Source organism: Lutra lutra, chromosome 5, assembly GCF_902655055.1.
Source record: "Lutra lutra chromosome 5, mLutLut1.2, whole genome shotgun sequence".
Taxonomy (NCBI): domain Eukaryota; kingdom Metazoa; phylum Chordata; class Mammalia; order Carnivora; family Mustelidae; genus Lutra; species Lutra lutra.
Window position 1 is genome coordinate 13,544,311 of NC_062282.1, and position 17,948 is coordinate 13,562,258.

The 17,948-nt window shown below is 48.6% G+C and overlaps 1 protein-coding gene across 1 annotated transcript in view; it reads right to left on the reverse strand.

The window, feature by feature from the left end:
• MYO10 (myosin X) overlaps positions 1-17,948 on the reverse strand; it is a 218,148-nt gene that overhangs the window by 23,035 nt on the left and 177,165 nt on the right. The window contains exons 20-27 of the mRNA XM_047731876.1: positions 17,321-17,445; positions 17,112-17,226; positions 9,981-10,087; positions 9,000-9,209; positions 8,591-8,636; positions 6,779-7,645; positions 5,864-5,987; positions 1,072-1,315 (exon numbers count right to left, since the gene is read on the reverse strand). Coding sequence (XP_047587832.1) covers positions 1,072-1,315; positions 5,864-5,987; positions 6,779-7,645; positions 8,591-8,636; positions 9,000-9,209; positions 9,981-10,087; positions 17,112-17,226; positions 17,321-17,445 — 1,838 coding nt within the window. The remainder of the gene's footprint in view (positions 1-1,071; positions 1,316-5,863; positions 5,988-6,778; positions 7,646-8,590; positions 8,637-8,999; positions 9,210-9,980; positions 10,088-17,111; positions 17,227-17,320; positions 17,446-17,948) is intronic.

Genomic DNA, 17,948 nt, shown 5'->3' on the forward strand with positions numbered 1-17,948 from the left:
CTTGTGACTTCAGGAGTTGTTCTGTCTCAAAGCTTATTTTTACCCATTTTCTAAATACGGTGATTGCTTGGTTTTGAGTGGAGTCATGGCCACAGGTTATCCCCAAACCTTTAATGCGTAGCAGCAAGTTACCCAGCTGCCGCTAAGTCCAACAATTTCCTGCAAACCTTAATGTTTAACTCAAATAAAGGTCCTAAATAGTCCAGTGCTTTGGTTCCATAAAAGGGGGGCAGAAAAAAGGGGTGTGTTGGATTCAAAGCCCGGTTCTGTTCCGCTCACTGCTGGGAACAACGATGGCTGGAATATCCCACGTGGGTAAAAAATAAAGGATTCCTTTCAAAAAAAACATCTGTAAGGTGTAGGGTATTTAAAAAGTTAAAAAACAAAATGAAGGTAGTCAAAAGTTATAACCTTCCAGTTACAAAATAAGTCCCGGAGCCACCATGTACTGCATGAGAGAATTAGTTAAGAATATAGTATCGCCGATTTGGAAGGTGCTGAGAGTAGATCTTTAAAGCTCTCATCACCAGAAAACACATGTGTTAACCGTCTGTGGGGCCAGATGTTAACTAGATCCCCGCGGTGATCATTCTGCGACGTACCCAAAGGCAGAGTCACTCCTCCGTGCATCTGAAACTCACATGCTGTATGTCAGTAACACCTCAAAAGCTAAAGCGAAAAACCCAACGCCTCCAGATGGGCAGTCTGGTTCCACCTTAGCCATCCGCTGTGGTGTGCTGACCAATAAGAGGAGAAAAAGGTTCTTAACCCACTGTTGAAGATTCAAAGGGTCCCTGCATACAACCAATCGCACCCCCATCAGGACCAGCGGGCTCCTTACCGAGAGCCAAGGGTCTGAACGCGACCTCGAGAAGCAAATGATTCAAAGTCCTTTCCCAGGTCCCCTAACAATTCGATCGGCTCAAGTGAATGATTGGGACACACTCAACACCTACTACAAGCCACTGCTTCGAAGACCGCAGGCCAGGTGGCTTTGGAGGCGTTGAGATCAACGACCGAGCAGCCCCAGAGCACCACCCAATGGGCTACCACCAGGGTCTGTCAACATACTTGGCCGTCCGGACTTCCAAGGTGCCTTTGAGCTTGTCCTCGCTGTCGTTTTCAAAATACATGAGCTTGGACTGGCGGAGGACGAACCAGCGCTTCTTCCAGTTCCTCCGGGACAGCGTGGAGGAGCCGCCGCCTTTTTTGTGCAGCCAGCCTTGCTTGAGGGCCTCCTGCTTGGAGCGGAACCACAGGAAGGTCTCATCCTTGAGGACGCACCAGCGGCGCTTCCAGGAGTTCATTAAGCCACCTGTGCCCCGTGATCCGGGAGGGAGGGGTTTGAGAACAGTCAGTCACGCTGTGGGACCCTATTGCTCGAGGGTCTTAAAAGTTCAGCCTGCCCTCTTTACTTTGTCCCACCACGCCCCCGCCCCCAGACACCCCTTGACAAAGCATGGCGCCTGTTGGCTTGTGTTCAGGGGGTGGCGGGGAGATGCCACCCAGGCTTGGTTTGATTACACAGCAATGCTGTCCCTTCCTGATCTCCAAAGCAGCTCCTACTGAGCTGAGAAATCCTGGGGAAGCCCTGACAGAAACACAAATCATGAGCCAACACTGTAGCCCTGGGATGAGTCGGGAGCTACAGGGTGTGAACCATTTCGCAGGAAATGGATCCTGCGTATCTCCAAATGCCCCAGAGAGGAGAAATTAGTTTAAAATGGTGTCAAAGTTTATACACATTCCTTCTTCCTTATTTGGTTAATGGGTGGTGTGGGGGTGGGGGAGGTTACAAGACCTAAAACTTCCATAGGAAGATCAAATAGAGCTTTTTTGGGTAAATACATTTTTTTTCAAAGGAAAGTATCATCCGAAAATGGTTTATATGTCAAAAGCGTAATATTTAGAACATGAAACAACTGAATTGTGACTGGACCTTAAAAATGAGAATTAGCTGTAATTATTTAGTAGAAAACTTTTTTAGAAAGAGAAGGAAAACAAGGATATACATATATCTTTTACAAGATAAAAAATATTTCTAAGGGGGCACCTGGCTGGCTCAGTTAGTACAGCATGTGACTCCTGATCTCGGGTTTGGGTGTACAGATCCCATGTTGGGTGTACAGATTATTTCAAAATAAAATCTTTAAAAATTCTTCTAACATTTTTCTGGCAGATAACCTTATCTTAGGATTCTAGATTTCCCGAGGACGGTCACAGATGACATTGTAACCACCATCAGTCAAAAAAATCTCTTAAACGAATCCACTAAAGCACACGGAATCTACTTCAGTAACTTATTATAAAGAGATGAGTTACTTTTTTTGATCAGCCAGTCCTAAAAATAAGGCACAGGTGAACATGGATCCTGAAAGAATAAAGGAAACGCTCTCTTTTCCAGATTAGAGATAACTTGAAAACAGACCTTCTCAGATTAATTTCTTCAACGATTGCTTCAGTGACTATAGAGCTAAACCTCACACTGAAACAAATGAGGCAACGACAACACTATTTGGGGTCTGGCATGCAAAGGCACTTGCTTTCATTGGACATACTGATGCCCTTTCTTTCTCTGGGAGGGAGAGAGTGCAGGGGGAGAGGGTGAGGGAGAAAACAGATTCCCCACTGAGCAGTGAGCCAGATGGGGGCTTGATCCTAGGACCTGGGATCATGATCTGAGCCGAAGGCAGACATCTGACTGACTGAGCCACCCAGACGCTGTCCCCACCCCGACACCCCCCCGCCACCAAGCCCCTTCTTAGACCTAAATAAAGCACTGTTTGCTCTCCTGGCTGAGAAGTCCAGGACCACGCCGCACTCCAGGGAGGTTTCCTAACAAACTACAAACTTGCCAAGGGCTACCCGTATTAATCTGGGTTTCTCAAAACAACCCCAGAGGAAACTGCAGTACAAAAAGTCATTCTATGATCTTACTGTCTCGGGTAATAAAGGTTAATGCCATTGTATGAGGCTTCTGGTGGTGGGCACCGAGCACCGTGCGCAAATATTAATTCATGACGTTGTACACTTGGAACTAAGATAACACTGCATGTTAGTTCTATGTCGATCAAAAACACGGTTTTAAATGATCAAGGCTATTCACGGTTGTTTTGAAGATACAGATTATACCCGTCATCGCCATAGTCATCACCTGGAGATTTTTCACTCTGTTGCTCTTAGGTTAAGAATGGGACTCACCCCCCGCTATCCGTCTCCAGTTCTGGGTGCTCCCTTCATACATCATCATTTAGAGAATTTGATGAAAGCTATTAATTTCCTAACTGCAAACCCTTTAAGGAGACTATTAGGCTGCTGAAAATGCATTTATGCTCATAAAATATAATCTGGTGGTTATATTTTATCATTGGTTTCTCTAACATGTTTGGTCACAACTTTATAAATACTTTATTAAAGAGTAAATGATGATGTGTCAAAGATTTGAAGGTGACGCATTCATACAACCACTTGTTTCATTCAGCGGAGTTTGCCAAAAACCCACTTGTTTACCTCCTTGGGCTCTGCATGCTTCAATCTTAAGATTTTAATGCTTTGAATATATATTTTTTTCTCATCTTATTTGTTTTAATCAGGCAATTATGTAATAAATCAATGCCGTTATCAGAGTGACTTATAGGGACTTCTAAAGCTAACTTAGGGAACTAGAATTAAGTTAGGAGTGGGGGAAATACTACTAATAAAAAGCTTAGGGGTGCCTGGGTGGCTCAGTGGGTTAAAGCTTCTGCCTTTGACTCAGGTCATGATCCCAGGGTTCTGGGATCGAGCCCCACATCGGGCTCTCTACTCCGCAGGGAGCCTGCTTCCTCCTCTCTCTCTCTCTCTCTCTCTGCCTGCCTCTCTGCCTACTTATGATCTCTGTCAAATAAATAAATAAAATCTTAAAAAAAAAAAAGCTTATATTTATTCTGAGACATGCATGACAAAAATTTTAAAATGCTCTGATTGGATGGTTCTTAGGTTAAGTTCCGATTTGTGCCTAAATTTTTGCTTTTATTGAATAGTCTAGTGAACCTTCGATTACTCAGTTCGAATTTTTCAATCTTTTTCATTCCAGCACTCCTATAAGAATTTCCACCAACCAATGACTTCAGGTAATAGGAAGATCTCCCCTGAAACCGGGCAGGGTTTCCCTGAGCACTTTGGGGATCTGGGGTTGAGAACAGTAGACCTTTGACAAACCAGTGACCGGCTACTTGTAGCTAGCCTGAGGTTGAATATAGGGGGTAGGTGCTGAGGCAGCAGCCAAAAAAGAAAAAAAAAAAAAGAACGAAATCAAATACAAATGAAAAGAAAAATGTAAGCAAAGAAGAACAGGAAAACAATTAGGGAGGACGAGTGCTATGAGAAAAGATAAATATGCCAGGAGGAGAGAGAAGCAAAGGCAAGAACAGAAGACACAGGGAAAGGGAACACAGAATGAAAACTTTTCATGGAGGCAAACAGAAGAAAAGGCAAAGCCAATGAGGAGAGATGGCAGCGGAAAAGAAAGCAAGGAAGAGTCAGGAAGACAAACCAGCTGACAGAGCAATGGGAAGGGAAAGGAAAGCAGATGTGGCAGAGTGGAGGGCATCATCAGCAGGACGATGGTTCTGGTTATCCCTGCCCGTCCCCCAGATCTGGACCCTCTCCCTCATGTAGCCTGGAGCCGTGCGAGAAACCAGGCAGACCTTTCTTTCAGAGATCCATGGGAAACTCCTACCAAAACCTGGTGACGACAGTGGTTTTTCATGGTCCTTGTCACCGATTTAGAAGTCAGAGTTGAGGGGCGCCTGGGAGGCTCAGTCGGTTAAAGTGTCCAACTCTTGATTTGGGCTCAGGTCATGATCTCGGGGTCATGAGACTGAGCCCCGCATCGGGCTCTGCACTGAGCGTGGAGCCTGCATAAGAATCTCTCACTCTGCTCCTCCCACCCCCACCCAGCCAAATAAAAAAACCTTAAAAAAAAACACAGAAGTCAGAATTGAAGACACAAATGAGGCAGGACCACAAGGTCTTAATTAAGTTCCTTTCTAAAAGGAGCATGCTTTGAAGCCCTTAAATATTAAGGGCCAATAAGAGACAGTCAAATTTTTTTTTTTTAAGATTTTATTTATTTATTTGACAGATCACAAGTAGGCAGAGAGGCAGGCAGAGAGAGAAAGGGAGAAGCAGGCTCCCCGCTGTGCAGAGAGCCCAATTCGGGGCTCAATCCCAGGACCCTGGGATCATGACCTGAGCCGAAGGCAGAGGCTTTAACCTACTGAGCCACCCAGGTGCCCCAAGACAGTCAAAGTTTAACAGCTGTCGAAATACACAACCGAAATCCTTGTCAGGAAGTTCGAGGTAGACAGCAGGTGTCATAAGCAGCCAGGGCAAGGTGCACCCCTGTCTCAGATCTTTACTTTTCTCCCATGTAGAGGAAACCCTTCTAGGTTCTCTAACGCTCCTGTGGGAGGGAACGGTGCAGCTTACCATCATTACAGGCTACACCGACTGTAGCAGAAGCATGTGTGTGAGAGAGAGAAAGGAAAGGAAAAGTGTGCTTGGGGGAGGAGAGGAGGAGGTGTAGGAAGAAGGAAAAGAGCATGGAAATGAGACGGGGTGGCCAGAGAGGAGACAGGGCCTGAAGACAGTGACAGTGGCTACGTCCTCTGTCCTAATGCTCTGAGAGTCTGAGCGGCATTCTTCCTGGTATGATCTTCTCACCCATGGCATCCCTCATTCACCTCAGAGGAACTAACACCAGGTGAGCCATGGGGAGGGTCCTTCCTGGTCTCACTCAATCAGCCTCGGTGAACACCAAACCTCAGTGGTCCATCACTCTACCTCCCCCCGCCAGAAGCCCTGGGGACACAGGTCCTACCTTTCATGTAGAGAAAGCTGTGGAAGTAAGGCAGGGTGACACAGCTATACACGGAGTCCCTCCGGTAAGAAAGTTCATCGTCTGTATCAAACCTAGAATCAAAGTCCTCTTCGCTGTCTTCAAACTGGACAAGAAGGAGAGAGCCAACCGTGAGCCAAACAGAAAAGCAAAAAAATGCCGAGCATCTGTCAACATTGAAAAAAATAAATCTGACAGAAGCAACATGAGAATTCACACCATTCATAACACAGGGTGGTCAAGAATTACAAAATACTGACCCGTAAGGTCAAATGATCCATTGAATGGATACCCCGTGAGACACACTTATTTATCCAAAGGCTGTGCTAAAAACACGGCTGTTCAAGGGTAGAATTTTAATCAAACCATACAAGAGTTAATTCCCTTTAAATCACTATGATAAAAAATACGTTCAAGTCTCAGAAAATCAAGGGGATATTTAATGCACAGCCAATGGGAAAAATAAAAGTCAACTATAAATAAACCCATGGACCAGAGAGCGCCTCTGGTAAGGCATCAGGGAGGGCAGACACAGGTAAAACAGGCTGGGGAGCAGACCGTGAGGCCTCCGGAACGCTGGTTCTCCTTCTCCGGTGTGCCCTTGGCCCTTCTAGTTCTAATTTAGGGCGGGCCTTAATTCCCCACCTGCTGGGAAGCTATGACAGACAGGGCTTGAGTTTCCATTTACAGTGCCCGTCTTCTTGGGCGATTCTGGGCTCTGTGTGCACATCAAGGCTCCATTTACTAACGCGGCTGCTTTTGGCCAGAAAAGGGGTTTAGGATCCTCTTCAAGACCCGACTCTGAAATCTCGGCTGCCCCGGGCCCGGATCACAGACAAGGTCCGTGCCCCCTGCCCCCCTCACACCCCCTGCTCCCCCCGCGCGGGGTACACTCACCGAGGACTGCGCCCCTTCGGAGCTGAAGCGGTACGCCCCGGAGCTGTTGTAGGTCCCCACGGAGCAGCGGTAGTCCGGGGACCACTGGCTGCCGTACGAGTTGGAGAAGGTCACGCTGCTGCCCGAGGTGATGGCGCCGTCCTCATAGTCGTCCTGGTCGTAGTCGTAGTCGCCGTCCGGGGAGGGGAGGCCGCCGCCGCTCTGGGGCACGCAGTAGGCGGGCTCCCCGGGGGACGAGCCGCGCTCGGACGGGGCCAGGAGCACCGTGCTGTCCGCGCTGGGGCTCGTGGGCACCACCGTGTCGTTCATGTAGGGGTCCTCCTCCGACGACTCGTCGCTCGTGCGGATGCCGCTCGTTCGCTGGTCCGAGTGGCCGTGCTCGCTGGGGTTGGGCGAATCCTTGAAGGCGTCGTCGTCGGCCTCGAAGCCCTCGTCCACCTCCTCCTCCGGGTAGGGCTGGCTGAAGTTGAAGCTGGGCTTCTCGGCTCCCGCGCCCTCCGCCGGCTCCCCGAGCTCGGCCGCCACCTCGCTGCCCACCGACAGCGAGCGCTCGATGTTGCGGACGCACTCGTCGATCTCGTCGAAGTTGAGGGACTCCAGGAACTCCTGCGCCGCCCGGCACGCCTCGTCCTCCAGCCTCCTGAGCTCCTCGTCCCGCAGCCGCTGCAGCTTCTGCAGCGACGCCTCGGTCAGGGACAGCTCCTGCCGCTCCTTCATGCGCTGCAGGTCCTCGATCTCCTTCTCCAGGCGGAGGATCTCCTCCACCTGCTTGTTTTCCTTCTGCTTCTCCAGGTCCTGGCGCAGTGCCGCGTCCCGCTGACTCTTCTGCAAGGCTTCCAGCTCTTGCTGCTTCCTGGCCGCTTCCTCCTGGGCAGGAGAGGAAGGGAGGGATCAGCAAGGGTCGCCAGCACCAGGTCGAGCATCGCTGCTTCTTCGCAATGAAGAACCGCGCGGAGATGGGCTCTCTATGGGCTGAACTGTGTGCCCCATCCTCCCAACGGATAGGGAAGCCCCGGTGTCCCGGAACACAGAACGTGTTTAGAGACAGGGCTCTTAAAGAAGGGATTACGTTAGAGTAAGACCACGAGGTGGGCTGTAACCCCATCTGCCCCGGAGTCCTGGCAGACGGAGGAGATCGGGACACACACAGACACACCAGGGAGGCATGCACACAAAGGCAAGACCACGGGAGGACGCAGTGAGAAGGTGGCCACGTCCAAGCTAAGGAGAGAGGCCTGGAAAGAAAGTGAGTCAGCTGACACCTTCACCCTGGAGGGGGGGGGTGTCTATCCTCCAGAATCATGAAACAACACTTTTTTGTTTAATTCCTGCAGGCTGAGTGGTACTATGTTAGGGCAGGCGAACTAACACAGCGGTCACGTGGCTTTACAGAGATGCTGCTGTCCGGGTTCACATTTAAACCTTACACATTCACAAAGTTTTACTCAGTGGTAGCGAGCTGCATCAGCAACATCGCCTTTAAAATCTTTCTTCTTGGGGTGCCTGGGCGGCTCAGTGGGTTAAAGCCTCTGCTTTCGGCTCAGGTCATGATCCCAGGGTCCTGGGATTGAGCCCCACATCGGGCTCTCTGCTCAGCGGGGAGCCTGCTTCCTCCTCTCTCTCTGCCTGCTTCTCTGCCTACTTGTGATCTCTCTGTCAAATAAATAAATAAAATCTTTAAAAAAAAATTAGTTTAAAATCTTTCTTCTTGTATCTTTATACTTTGTTTTCCTTTTGAATCCTTCCACCCAGGTGTTTGAAGTGGGAAGGGAAGGGGCAAACGAGATAGCACGAGGTCAAGGGCATGCTTACCTGTTGAGCGCGGAGCTCAGCCTCTCTTCGTGCCCTCTCTCTTTCTCTAAAAGTGTAAAAGGAAAAAGGAGGTGAAAATAACCAAAAGCAATGACACATACACACACACAAAACCCTGGAAGCACGTTTCCGAGGGAGAGCTACCTTCTTAGAGAAAACTTTGCTAAACACAACAAGGTTAAAGAATGGCCCCTCTACTTCAGGTCAATTACACATTCTGTGCATGAATTAAATGCACAGAACTCGGAATTTTATATCCAAGGAATTTTATGTCCAAGCCACCAAGAGGTAATGTTTCAAACAGCAGGTTCTGCAGCATCCACTGGGAATTCTTGGGGCAAGAATGAAAATTGACCTTGTAACTCACAATGTGTCCTTCTGCCTCATCCGAGCAGGAAAGCTAGTGTACCTCTCCTCTTCCTCCCGTTTCCTCTTCTCTTCCTCCTCCCGTTTCTCCGCCAGCAGCTGTCTGTAAATTCTCCGAGCAATCTGACCTCGGAGTCGCTTCTGGAAAATCACAGCGGCTTTCTTCAGGTGCAGAAATCTCCTCCTCAGAAGGAACGCTCTGTAGTTCTTTTGTATGATCACCACGCAGTCCAGGACCTTTCTGTATTGCTTTCTGAAAATGAAAACAAAAGCAGAACAGGATAGCTTTTGAGGGAATGAGGCTCTGAGCTCTTCAATGAGTTTCCATTAATGCTGTAAGACAAAAGAAAAGGGCCAAGTTTTGAACGTCTCATTATAGCGACGGGAGCGGACAGGAGGCCCCTGTGGACAAAACAAAACGGAAGGAAAACAAAAGCATAAGAACACACAAAACTAAAGCAAGAACCTTATCATTATCTTGGCTAAAACTAAATAAGCCCATAACCCTTAATGCTGACTTGGAAGAGTCCTGGGAGGGGCTGGACTGTAAACAGCACCAAAAAAGATTTGCTGCAGTCTCCTGTCCTCATGAGGGAGGAGAAAAAAAGGCCACAGCACCATGGTCCTGTACTTCAGAAAATGGAAGGACTTCTCGCAGCAGGCGGGTCCACAGAGACGGACAGAGCTCCAGCGCACAAGGCGAGAAGCCGCCTCGCTGGGCAAACACGGGAGAGGGGAGCCCTCTGTGGACCCAACCGGCCAACAGCCAAGTCAACAGCCAGGCTGCCGGGCTTCAATACATGACACAGAGGAACTGGGTCAACAACTTAAGTATATCTGCCCTGTCCCCTCCTGTCACTGGTCTCCTGGAGACATCAGGAGGCCCCTTGCCTACGTTCCACCCAGGTCAAGCCCACTGGGCATCTGGCATCGCTAGTCAGGAGCGCTGCCCTGAGACTCTCCACAGCCTGGTCCTGATCTCCATCCAGGTGTGATGGAGGTCTCCCCTCGGTGTGCTTCTTACCGTGCCAAGTAGCCCAAGATGTGGGCCCGGATCACCATGGCTGCCCTCGTAACTTCCTCCTCCCGCTGCTTCTCCAGTTTCTGCTCCAGGGACTCTCGAAGGAAGACCTGGCCGGGGGAAAGGGAGGCATCAGAAGCCAAGAACATGGCTGGTAACGGGAGGTTCTCTGAGTCAGAGACAGCTTCTGGAGGCCATGCTTCTCTCTCCGCAAATGTGCTCCAAACACAGTCAACAACAGTGGTTCTCTAGCTCCCTGTGGGGGAGGGCTGCTTTGTTTTTTTAAACTTTCCATCTGTCATGTCCTAAGATATTTGAAAAATACAGTAAAAATATATTGCTAGGAATAAAAAGCAAAGATATAGAAAATACAAGATCCCCCTGCCTTTGGGGGGGGGGGTTATTACATCCAACAGGCACAGAGGACCATGAAGTTGCCATCAAAGTTTACAGTCACTTAAGTGGGACAAATAGTTTACGGACCAGCACCAGTCCCACATAAAGTGTAAGTCACAAGGAACAGAGAGATGCCCTATGTTACGAAAGGAAAGAAGGAAAGAGAGGGAGGAGGAAAAATATCCAAAAACTTTGGATTTTATGTTACTTTAATAGTGCACGGAAACTCTCTCCGCATGACTGAGAAGTCATTATGATCATGGTGTCTTGGCCTCAAAAGCTTTAATGCACATTAAAAAAAAAAATTGTAATTCTGAGGGCACCTGTGACTCAGTCAGTCAAGTGTCTGCCTCCGGCTGAGGTCATGATCCCTGGGATGGAGCTCAGCAGATGAGGCAGGCTTTCCTGCTCAGAGGGGAGTCTGCTTTTCCCTCTTCCTCTGTCTCCCACCACCCCAGCCCCCGCACCCCCTTCCAGGCTCATGCTCTCTAATAGATAAAGAAAATCTTAAAAAAAAAAAAAGGATGTATTTCTGAAAACGGAGTTTAAAATGAGAATTGAACCATTTTTATTCCATCTCAGTTTGACCCTCACAAGAATACCAGAATTGGGACAAAACAGATCATAGCCATTTGCTGGCCTATTTCTGGGACCAGGCGCCTCAATCCTATGCTTACTAAATAAGGAAACTATCTTTGCTAATTGACACTCTGTATCAGAATTCCCAGTATTTGAAAGGATGTGAAAACATTAAGACCTCCCCTCAATCAAGCCAGCTTTTAATTTTATAATTTCAGATTTACTGCCTGCATGAGAAATTCTGAACTATTTCCTAGAAAAACTAGTGCCAAATATTTTCGTGCTTTTTCTATGAATGGTCAGCCTGGATGCATTTCGGAGGTGGTGGGCGGGAGGCTAACTGACACTCTCGCTCACTCATGATGCTCTGATTTATGCTTCTGTCAGTCATTCTGGCCAACAATGATGCGTTATGTTTACTTAGTAGCACAGTTTCCCAAACACTCTGCTCTGTCTCTTCCAAGACATTTGGGCAAAAAAAGCAAATAGAGAATCCTACCACCAGGTGACTCACAGAAGGCTTACCTCCTTGTGCTCTGGGTTCCCGAGCACTTGCAAACTCTACCACAAATAATTCTCCTAGAAAAGTTTCTCATACAACCCTTTTCCTATAGTTGCAATTACAGGCTCTATTGATGCATGATGCCTCTTTGGCCAAAATAAATAAATAAATAATTTTTAAAAAGGCAAGTATAAAGCTTATTTGTTTGAAAATAATAAAAAGTTTCAGAACTAGGAATCTCTGAAGCAGTCTTCATCAAGACTAGACTTTCAAGAAGTATTTAAACCTCTTTGAGGCTTTTTTCAGCATTAAAGATCTTACTCTAATGCTGCAGCTCTGGTGAGTATTTAAAAGAACAAAAGTCACATCCTGGTGAAGCATGATGCTGCTGGGACTTTCACGAAACAAAATGCCAGTTCTCACAAGCAAATAGCTTTATGAAGGGAAGAGCGTGTCTCACCTTTCTGGAAGTCTACAGAATGTCTCCGTTTGAATCAGAATCAGAGAAATACCTGCTTTAGTGTTAAGATTCATGCCCATCCCAAAGAGCTCTCTGCCCCACCTAGTAAATTTACTGCCCCATCACTCTCTAGATGTTCTTCCACTAACCCAAGGGGCAAACAAATAGAGCAGAATACTCTTAGAGACCCGTCTCAGCTTAAGAACATCCACCCTGAATTCATGCAAGGACACACGGAAAGCCACATCAGTTCTCCCAGCCCAGCAGCGAGCAGCGGCAATAACCCCATCTTCCCGGGACGTGGCCAAGATGGAGCCAGCGCGACCCAGCGACTGACTGTGACTGAAGTGCTGCCCTGAGTGGGCGCCATTGAGCAGCTCAGCAAAGGGCAGTGCCCACTCAAAGGACTGCCCTGGGGAACTCGACTCAACATACAGTATGAACAATTTCATCTGGCCATTTTTTATCTTTATCCCAATAGCTCAAGAACCCAAGGATTATTCCAGGAAGATGTCTTTATAAGCAGTACCTCTTGCAGGCTTTGTGGCCACAGAACAGAGGGAAAAAGGTCTGGCAAAAGAGTCCACTTGGTCAGAAAAATGAAATGTATCAGAGTCACAGAGAAGTGGGAAGAGTCAAAACCAGGTCACCCTCAACTCAACCTCACAGCAGGGACACACAGGGGAATGTTCTGGACGGGCTGTTCACCGGAGATTCAGTCAGGATTTCTGGCTTCTTTAGGAATGCTTCCCCAGAAGATACGAGTTCTTGCCTTCCAAGAACTAAATGTGTTTTTATGTGAGCCAACTAATTCAGACGCATTTAACTCCTCGACTACAAAACTGTCGACCTTTCCCTGTCGTGTGTGGTGGGAATTTCTCTACCAGAAGATTCAGATGTTCATTAGTTGTCAAGGCTTTAAATGCAAAGACCTTCTGGCAGCAACACTGACCAGAACACACACTAGTGTATGATTAAGTCAAACAGTGGTCAAGGTCAAAGCTATTTAGTGGACATGACTCAAACGCTCTGATGTTTACATTTTCTTCCCAATGTTTCTGTCAACTCTCAAGTTTCCATCCTACTTCTACCTCCAACTGGTCACCAATTAAAGTTTAACTCCTCTTTAAAGATGTCCTCATCTTGAATGCTTCCCTGACATTTCAGTCCACAGTGAGGTCTCTCTTAGAGAAGCAGTGTTTTTATTCCTAGAGATGACACCATATGATTTACTGGTGGCACGTGGAGGTCTTCTCTCCCAGGAACATAATAAGCTGAAGGGCAATGTCATTATGTCTCTGTGTCCCCCGTGCTATGCCTGGGTTCAAGCCTTGTCTGGACCTCATTTCCATAATGTAACTGTAATTGTATGTGAAGTTGGATTGGTTCCTGAGAGCTCAAAGAAGAGACCAGTATTGTCTGAGACATCATGATATTTGGTGTCACTCCACTGTATAAGGCAGCGGGATAGGAGGAGGGTATCCACTGAGAAAGAACGCAGTGTCTTTTTGATTATAAAGTCAGAGCAGGTGACATTGTATTGTCAAGTGTTCCATTTTAACTGTCTTTAGAAAGTTTCCCTGAGGGACTAAATCGGTGATACCCTCGTTCCATCCCTTACAGTTTTTCAGTGCTCACCAGACATTGCCTGAGCTCCTACTCTGTACACTGTGTAGAAGAATGAACAATTTACGCTGTCCCCTGGGTGACTGTAGAGAAGTCAACAGGCAACACCAAGATGGCAGGAGAGCATGCTGAATGTCACAACGGGACTGATGCAGAGGACAGAGGGGGCTTGGCTCAGTTTGGGGGTGTATTTTTCGTGAAGGGTGCAATGGAGAATGTCAAAAAGGATTCCTGTCCAAGTCCATGTCTAAGCGGAGACTGGAAGGATGAGTTAGATAAATAGGGGATAAAGTGGGGACCAGAGGGAGGAGAATTCCAGGCAGAAAGACCTATAAACCTGTGAGGACACATCCTGAGGTGACCCCCAATGACTTATACCCCAGTTTAATCCTGCAAATGTGGGTGGAAACGGACTTCCTTCTAGCAAACAGAATACAAGAAAGTGACGGGATATCGCTTCTGTGAACATATGAATTATAAAGACTCCGGCTGAGGAGACCACAGCCAGACTCTCCTGCCGGCCTTAAAGAAGTGAGCCGCCATGTTGTCAGACGGATCACATGGCCAGAAACTGCTGGGGCCTCTGGGAGCTCAGAGCATCGTGGGGTGGAAGCCAGCAGGAAAACAAGGACCTCAGTCCTACAGCTGCGAAGAACCAGCTGCTGGCACCGCATAAGCTTGGAAGACGACCCCAAGCTCCAAAAGGGAATGCAACTGCAGCTGACACTGACTGCAGCTTGGGAGACCCTGACAGAGGCCCTGGTGAGGCCATGCCGGGAGCCCTGACCCATGATACCGTGGGGGGATCAAAACGTGTGCTGTTAGAGCAGGTACGTCAGTGGTAGCTTCTTACACAGCAACAGATAACCCAACCCCTTTGCATGCCGTCGTTACCCTGTTGGATATTTGGATCTTAAATCCCTGCCAGGGTGAAATTGCTCTAGAGGACAAGAGCCTGGGCTGCCTGGGTGGCTCGGACGGATGAGCACGCGACTCTCGATTTCAGCTCAGGTCATGATCTAAGGGTCCTGAGATCAAGATCGAGCTCCACATCAGTAGGGAGTCTGCTTGAGGGAGTCTCTTTCTCTCTCTCTCTGCCCTCCTTCCAACTCTTTCTCTCTAAAGTAAAGAAATCTTAAAAAAAAAAAAAAAAAAGTTAAGAGTAGAAGAACAGGTCCATTCTACACTTTCCTTTGCTAAGTGTCCCCACACGATCCCCATCCTCATCACTGATGTGATGGACAGAATGTCTGTGCTCTCTCCATCCCCGATTCGGACGCAGGACCTCTAGGTAGTAATTAGGTTTGGATGATGTCAGGAGGGTTGGGCCCCCTGGTGGGATTCATGCCCTCTAAGAGGAGGGAGAGGAGCCAGAGCTCGCCACCGCGTAAGGACCCTGCTCGCAGACTTGCAGCCTCCCGAAGTCTGAGAAATGAACGTCCATTCTTTAGTCACCGAGTCGGCGCCGTGCTGTTAGAGCAGTGCGGATGGACTGAGCCAGTCGGCGAGTCTCCTTCCTCACCACCCCCTCTTTTTTGAGAGCAAGAGAGTGAACTGGAGTAGGGAGGGACAAAGGGAGAAACTTTTCTTTTTTTAAGATTTTATTTGACAGAGAGAGACAGCGAGAGAGAGAACACAAGTGGGGGAGTGGGACAGGGAGAAGCAGGCTTCCCACAGGGCGGGGAGCCCGATGCAGGGCTCAATCCCAGGACCCCGGGATCAGGAGACGTTAAACAGCCTCCACACTCAGGGCTGAGCCCAACACGGGGCTCAAGCATGATCCTGAGATGATGACCTGAGCCGAAATCAAGAGCTGGACAGTCAACTGACTGAGGGACCCAGGGGCTCCCTTTCTCCCCCATTTTTTAAACAATTTTTTTTAGATTTTATTTATTTATTTGACAGACAGAGATCACAAGTAGGCAGAGAGGCAGGCAGAGAGAGAGAGAGGGAAGCAGGCTCCCCGCAGAGCAGAGAGCCCGATGTAGGGCTTGATCCCAGGACCCCGGGACCATGACCTGAGCTGAAGGCAGAGGCTTAACCCACTGAGCCACCCAGGCGCCCCTCCCCCATGTTTTTTTTTTTTTTTTTTTAAAGATTTTATTTATTTATTTGACAGAGAGAGAGAGAACACAAGTAGGCAGAGAGGCAGGCAGAGAGACAGGAGGAAGCAGGCTCCCTGCTGAGCAGAGAGCCCGATTCGGGACTCGATCCCAGGACTCCGAGATCATGACCTGAGCCGAAGGCAGCGGCTTAACCCACTGAGCCACCCAGGCGCCCCAACCCTCCCCCATGTTTTAAAGAAAGAAATTCTCTGGTTAAAAACAATATAATAGGAGTGGAAACTTTAAAATACTTTTCGGTTGGTGCATTGCTACTGGGAAGGCCAGGAGGATGAGGCATGAGGACTGCCTCTTACTTTTGAGTCCCTCCAAACACTCAACAGTCAACCCCTCAGCTGCTTGCCTTTCCGTGACAAGTCACATTTCTGTCTTCCTGTGTGACGAGGCCTAGAGTGGAGGGAAGAAAACGAGTGAACGGCAAAGGAAGATTCCAGCAGTTCCCTGATACAAGGAGGACAGCTCACACGACCAATGTAATGGCTAACTTTTGCTGTTGAGGCCAAACTGTCCGCCCCTCAGCTCCTGTCTGGAACAAACGGGATCCAGGCCTCATCTCAGCCACACCAGCATGTTCCAAACATGACCTTCGCTCGGTCTTCTAGACTGGATTTTTGTCAGCCTACGAGATCTCAGAGTGTTGGCCAATCTCTTGCACGCAGCTCCCAGGGGGGTAGGGACAGCATTCAGCATTCAGAGTACCAAGAGTCAGAAGGGTCTGGGAAAACACACACGCACGCACGCACACACACACATGCACACACACACAGCCTGCAGGAAAACACGCACACAAGCACGCACACACGCACACCGAGCCCCAGGTTTCAGAAAACAGAGTTCCTGACAAGCCAAGGATTTCAGATACAACATTAACTGTCTTGAGGACAGGGCGCCTGGGTGGCTCAGTGGGTTAGGCCGCTGCCTTCGGCTCGGGTCATGATCCCAGAGTCCTGGGATCGAGTCCCGCGTCGGGCTCGCTGCTCAGCAGGAAGCCTGCTTCCCTTCCTCTCTCTCTGCCTGCCTCTCTGCCTACTTGTGGTCTCTCTCTGTCAAATAAATGGATGAAATCTTTAAAAAAAAAAAAAAAAACTGTCTTGAGGACAAAAGACTATGGTGGGCATGGCACTGTATCGTCCCCCAAGTTCAAAAATCATAAAAATCATTTGTTAGCAGTCACACAGGACACCTGCCCCAACTCGTCCAGGAGTTTGATGGGATGAATTTTTTTTTTCCTTTAAGATTTTATTATTGAAAGAGAGAGAGAGAGAATGAGTGGGTGGGGAGGGTCAGGCAGGGGGAGAGGGAGAAGCAGGCTCCCCACTGAGCAGGGAGCCTGCCATGGGGCTCCATCCTAGGACCCCAGGATCGTGACCTGAGCAGAAGGCAGACGCTCCACCAACTGAGCCCCCAGGTGCCCCCACCAGACGAATGCCCTCTGTCTGTAATCTTACCTTGGTCTTGCCCAGCTGCCACTCGCTGTGGGAGGCGTCGTACAGCTGCAGCAGGGCCGTGCACTTCCCCCTGATGTCCTCGGGCACAGCTGCGTTCCGCATCAGCACCTTATACCTGCCGCAGAAAGACGCCCCACATCACCTTCTGCTACAATCCGTTTTCCCCAGCTGCTCTGAAAAGAAATCGGATCTATGCAGCCCCGCCTTGCCTTTTGTAGAAATCCTGGAAGGGTCTCCGGACTGCGTAGCCTGCCTTCCGGATCCTCACCGTCTCCAGCATCCCGGAATACCGCAGCTGATTCAGCACGACTGCCTGGTCGAACTGCTCTGGCATCTGGAACGTGAGAAATGGTGAAAAGATAAAGGGAACAAGGACATCCCGCACCCCCCACACCCCGATTCGCCTGCTGGGACCCATCACTGGGCTTCAGCAGCCATCCCCGAGCCCTTCCTCTCTGCCCTTAAATTTCCTGAAGTCCCAGACTTCATATCATCTCATCGGTAAATACAATCAATACCATTTCTTAATATAACCACAACGCCATTGTCAGATCTTAAAAGAGACCAATAATTCCTAGTATTAATCTCCATGTTCCCATTTCTGACTGTTTTAACAAGGATCATAAACATACTGCCATTTTTAACACTGTTTTTCAAAGAACCTAAAAAGGGTCACCTGATGTCACTTTATTTACTTTTTGAACTTCCATTTCCAGGAACTGAAAGGCATATTTCTAGTCAAAGAATAGAGGGACCCAGTGAGGGATGGAGGGAGGGGTAGGTGAGGTTGGTGTGGGGAGTGGGGGGAGAGAAAGCACACCAGTGGAGGAAAAGGGA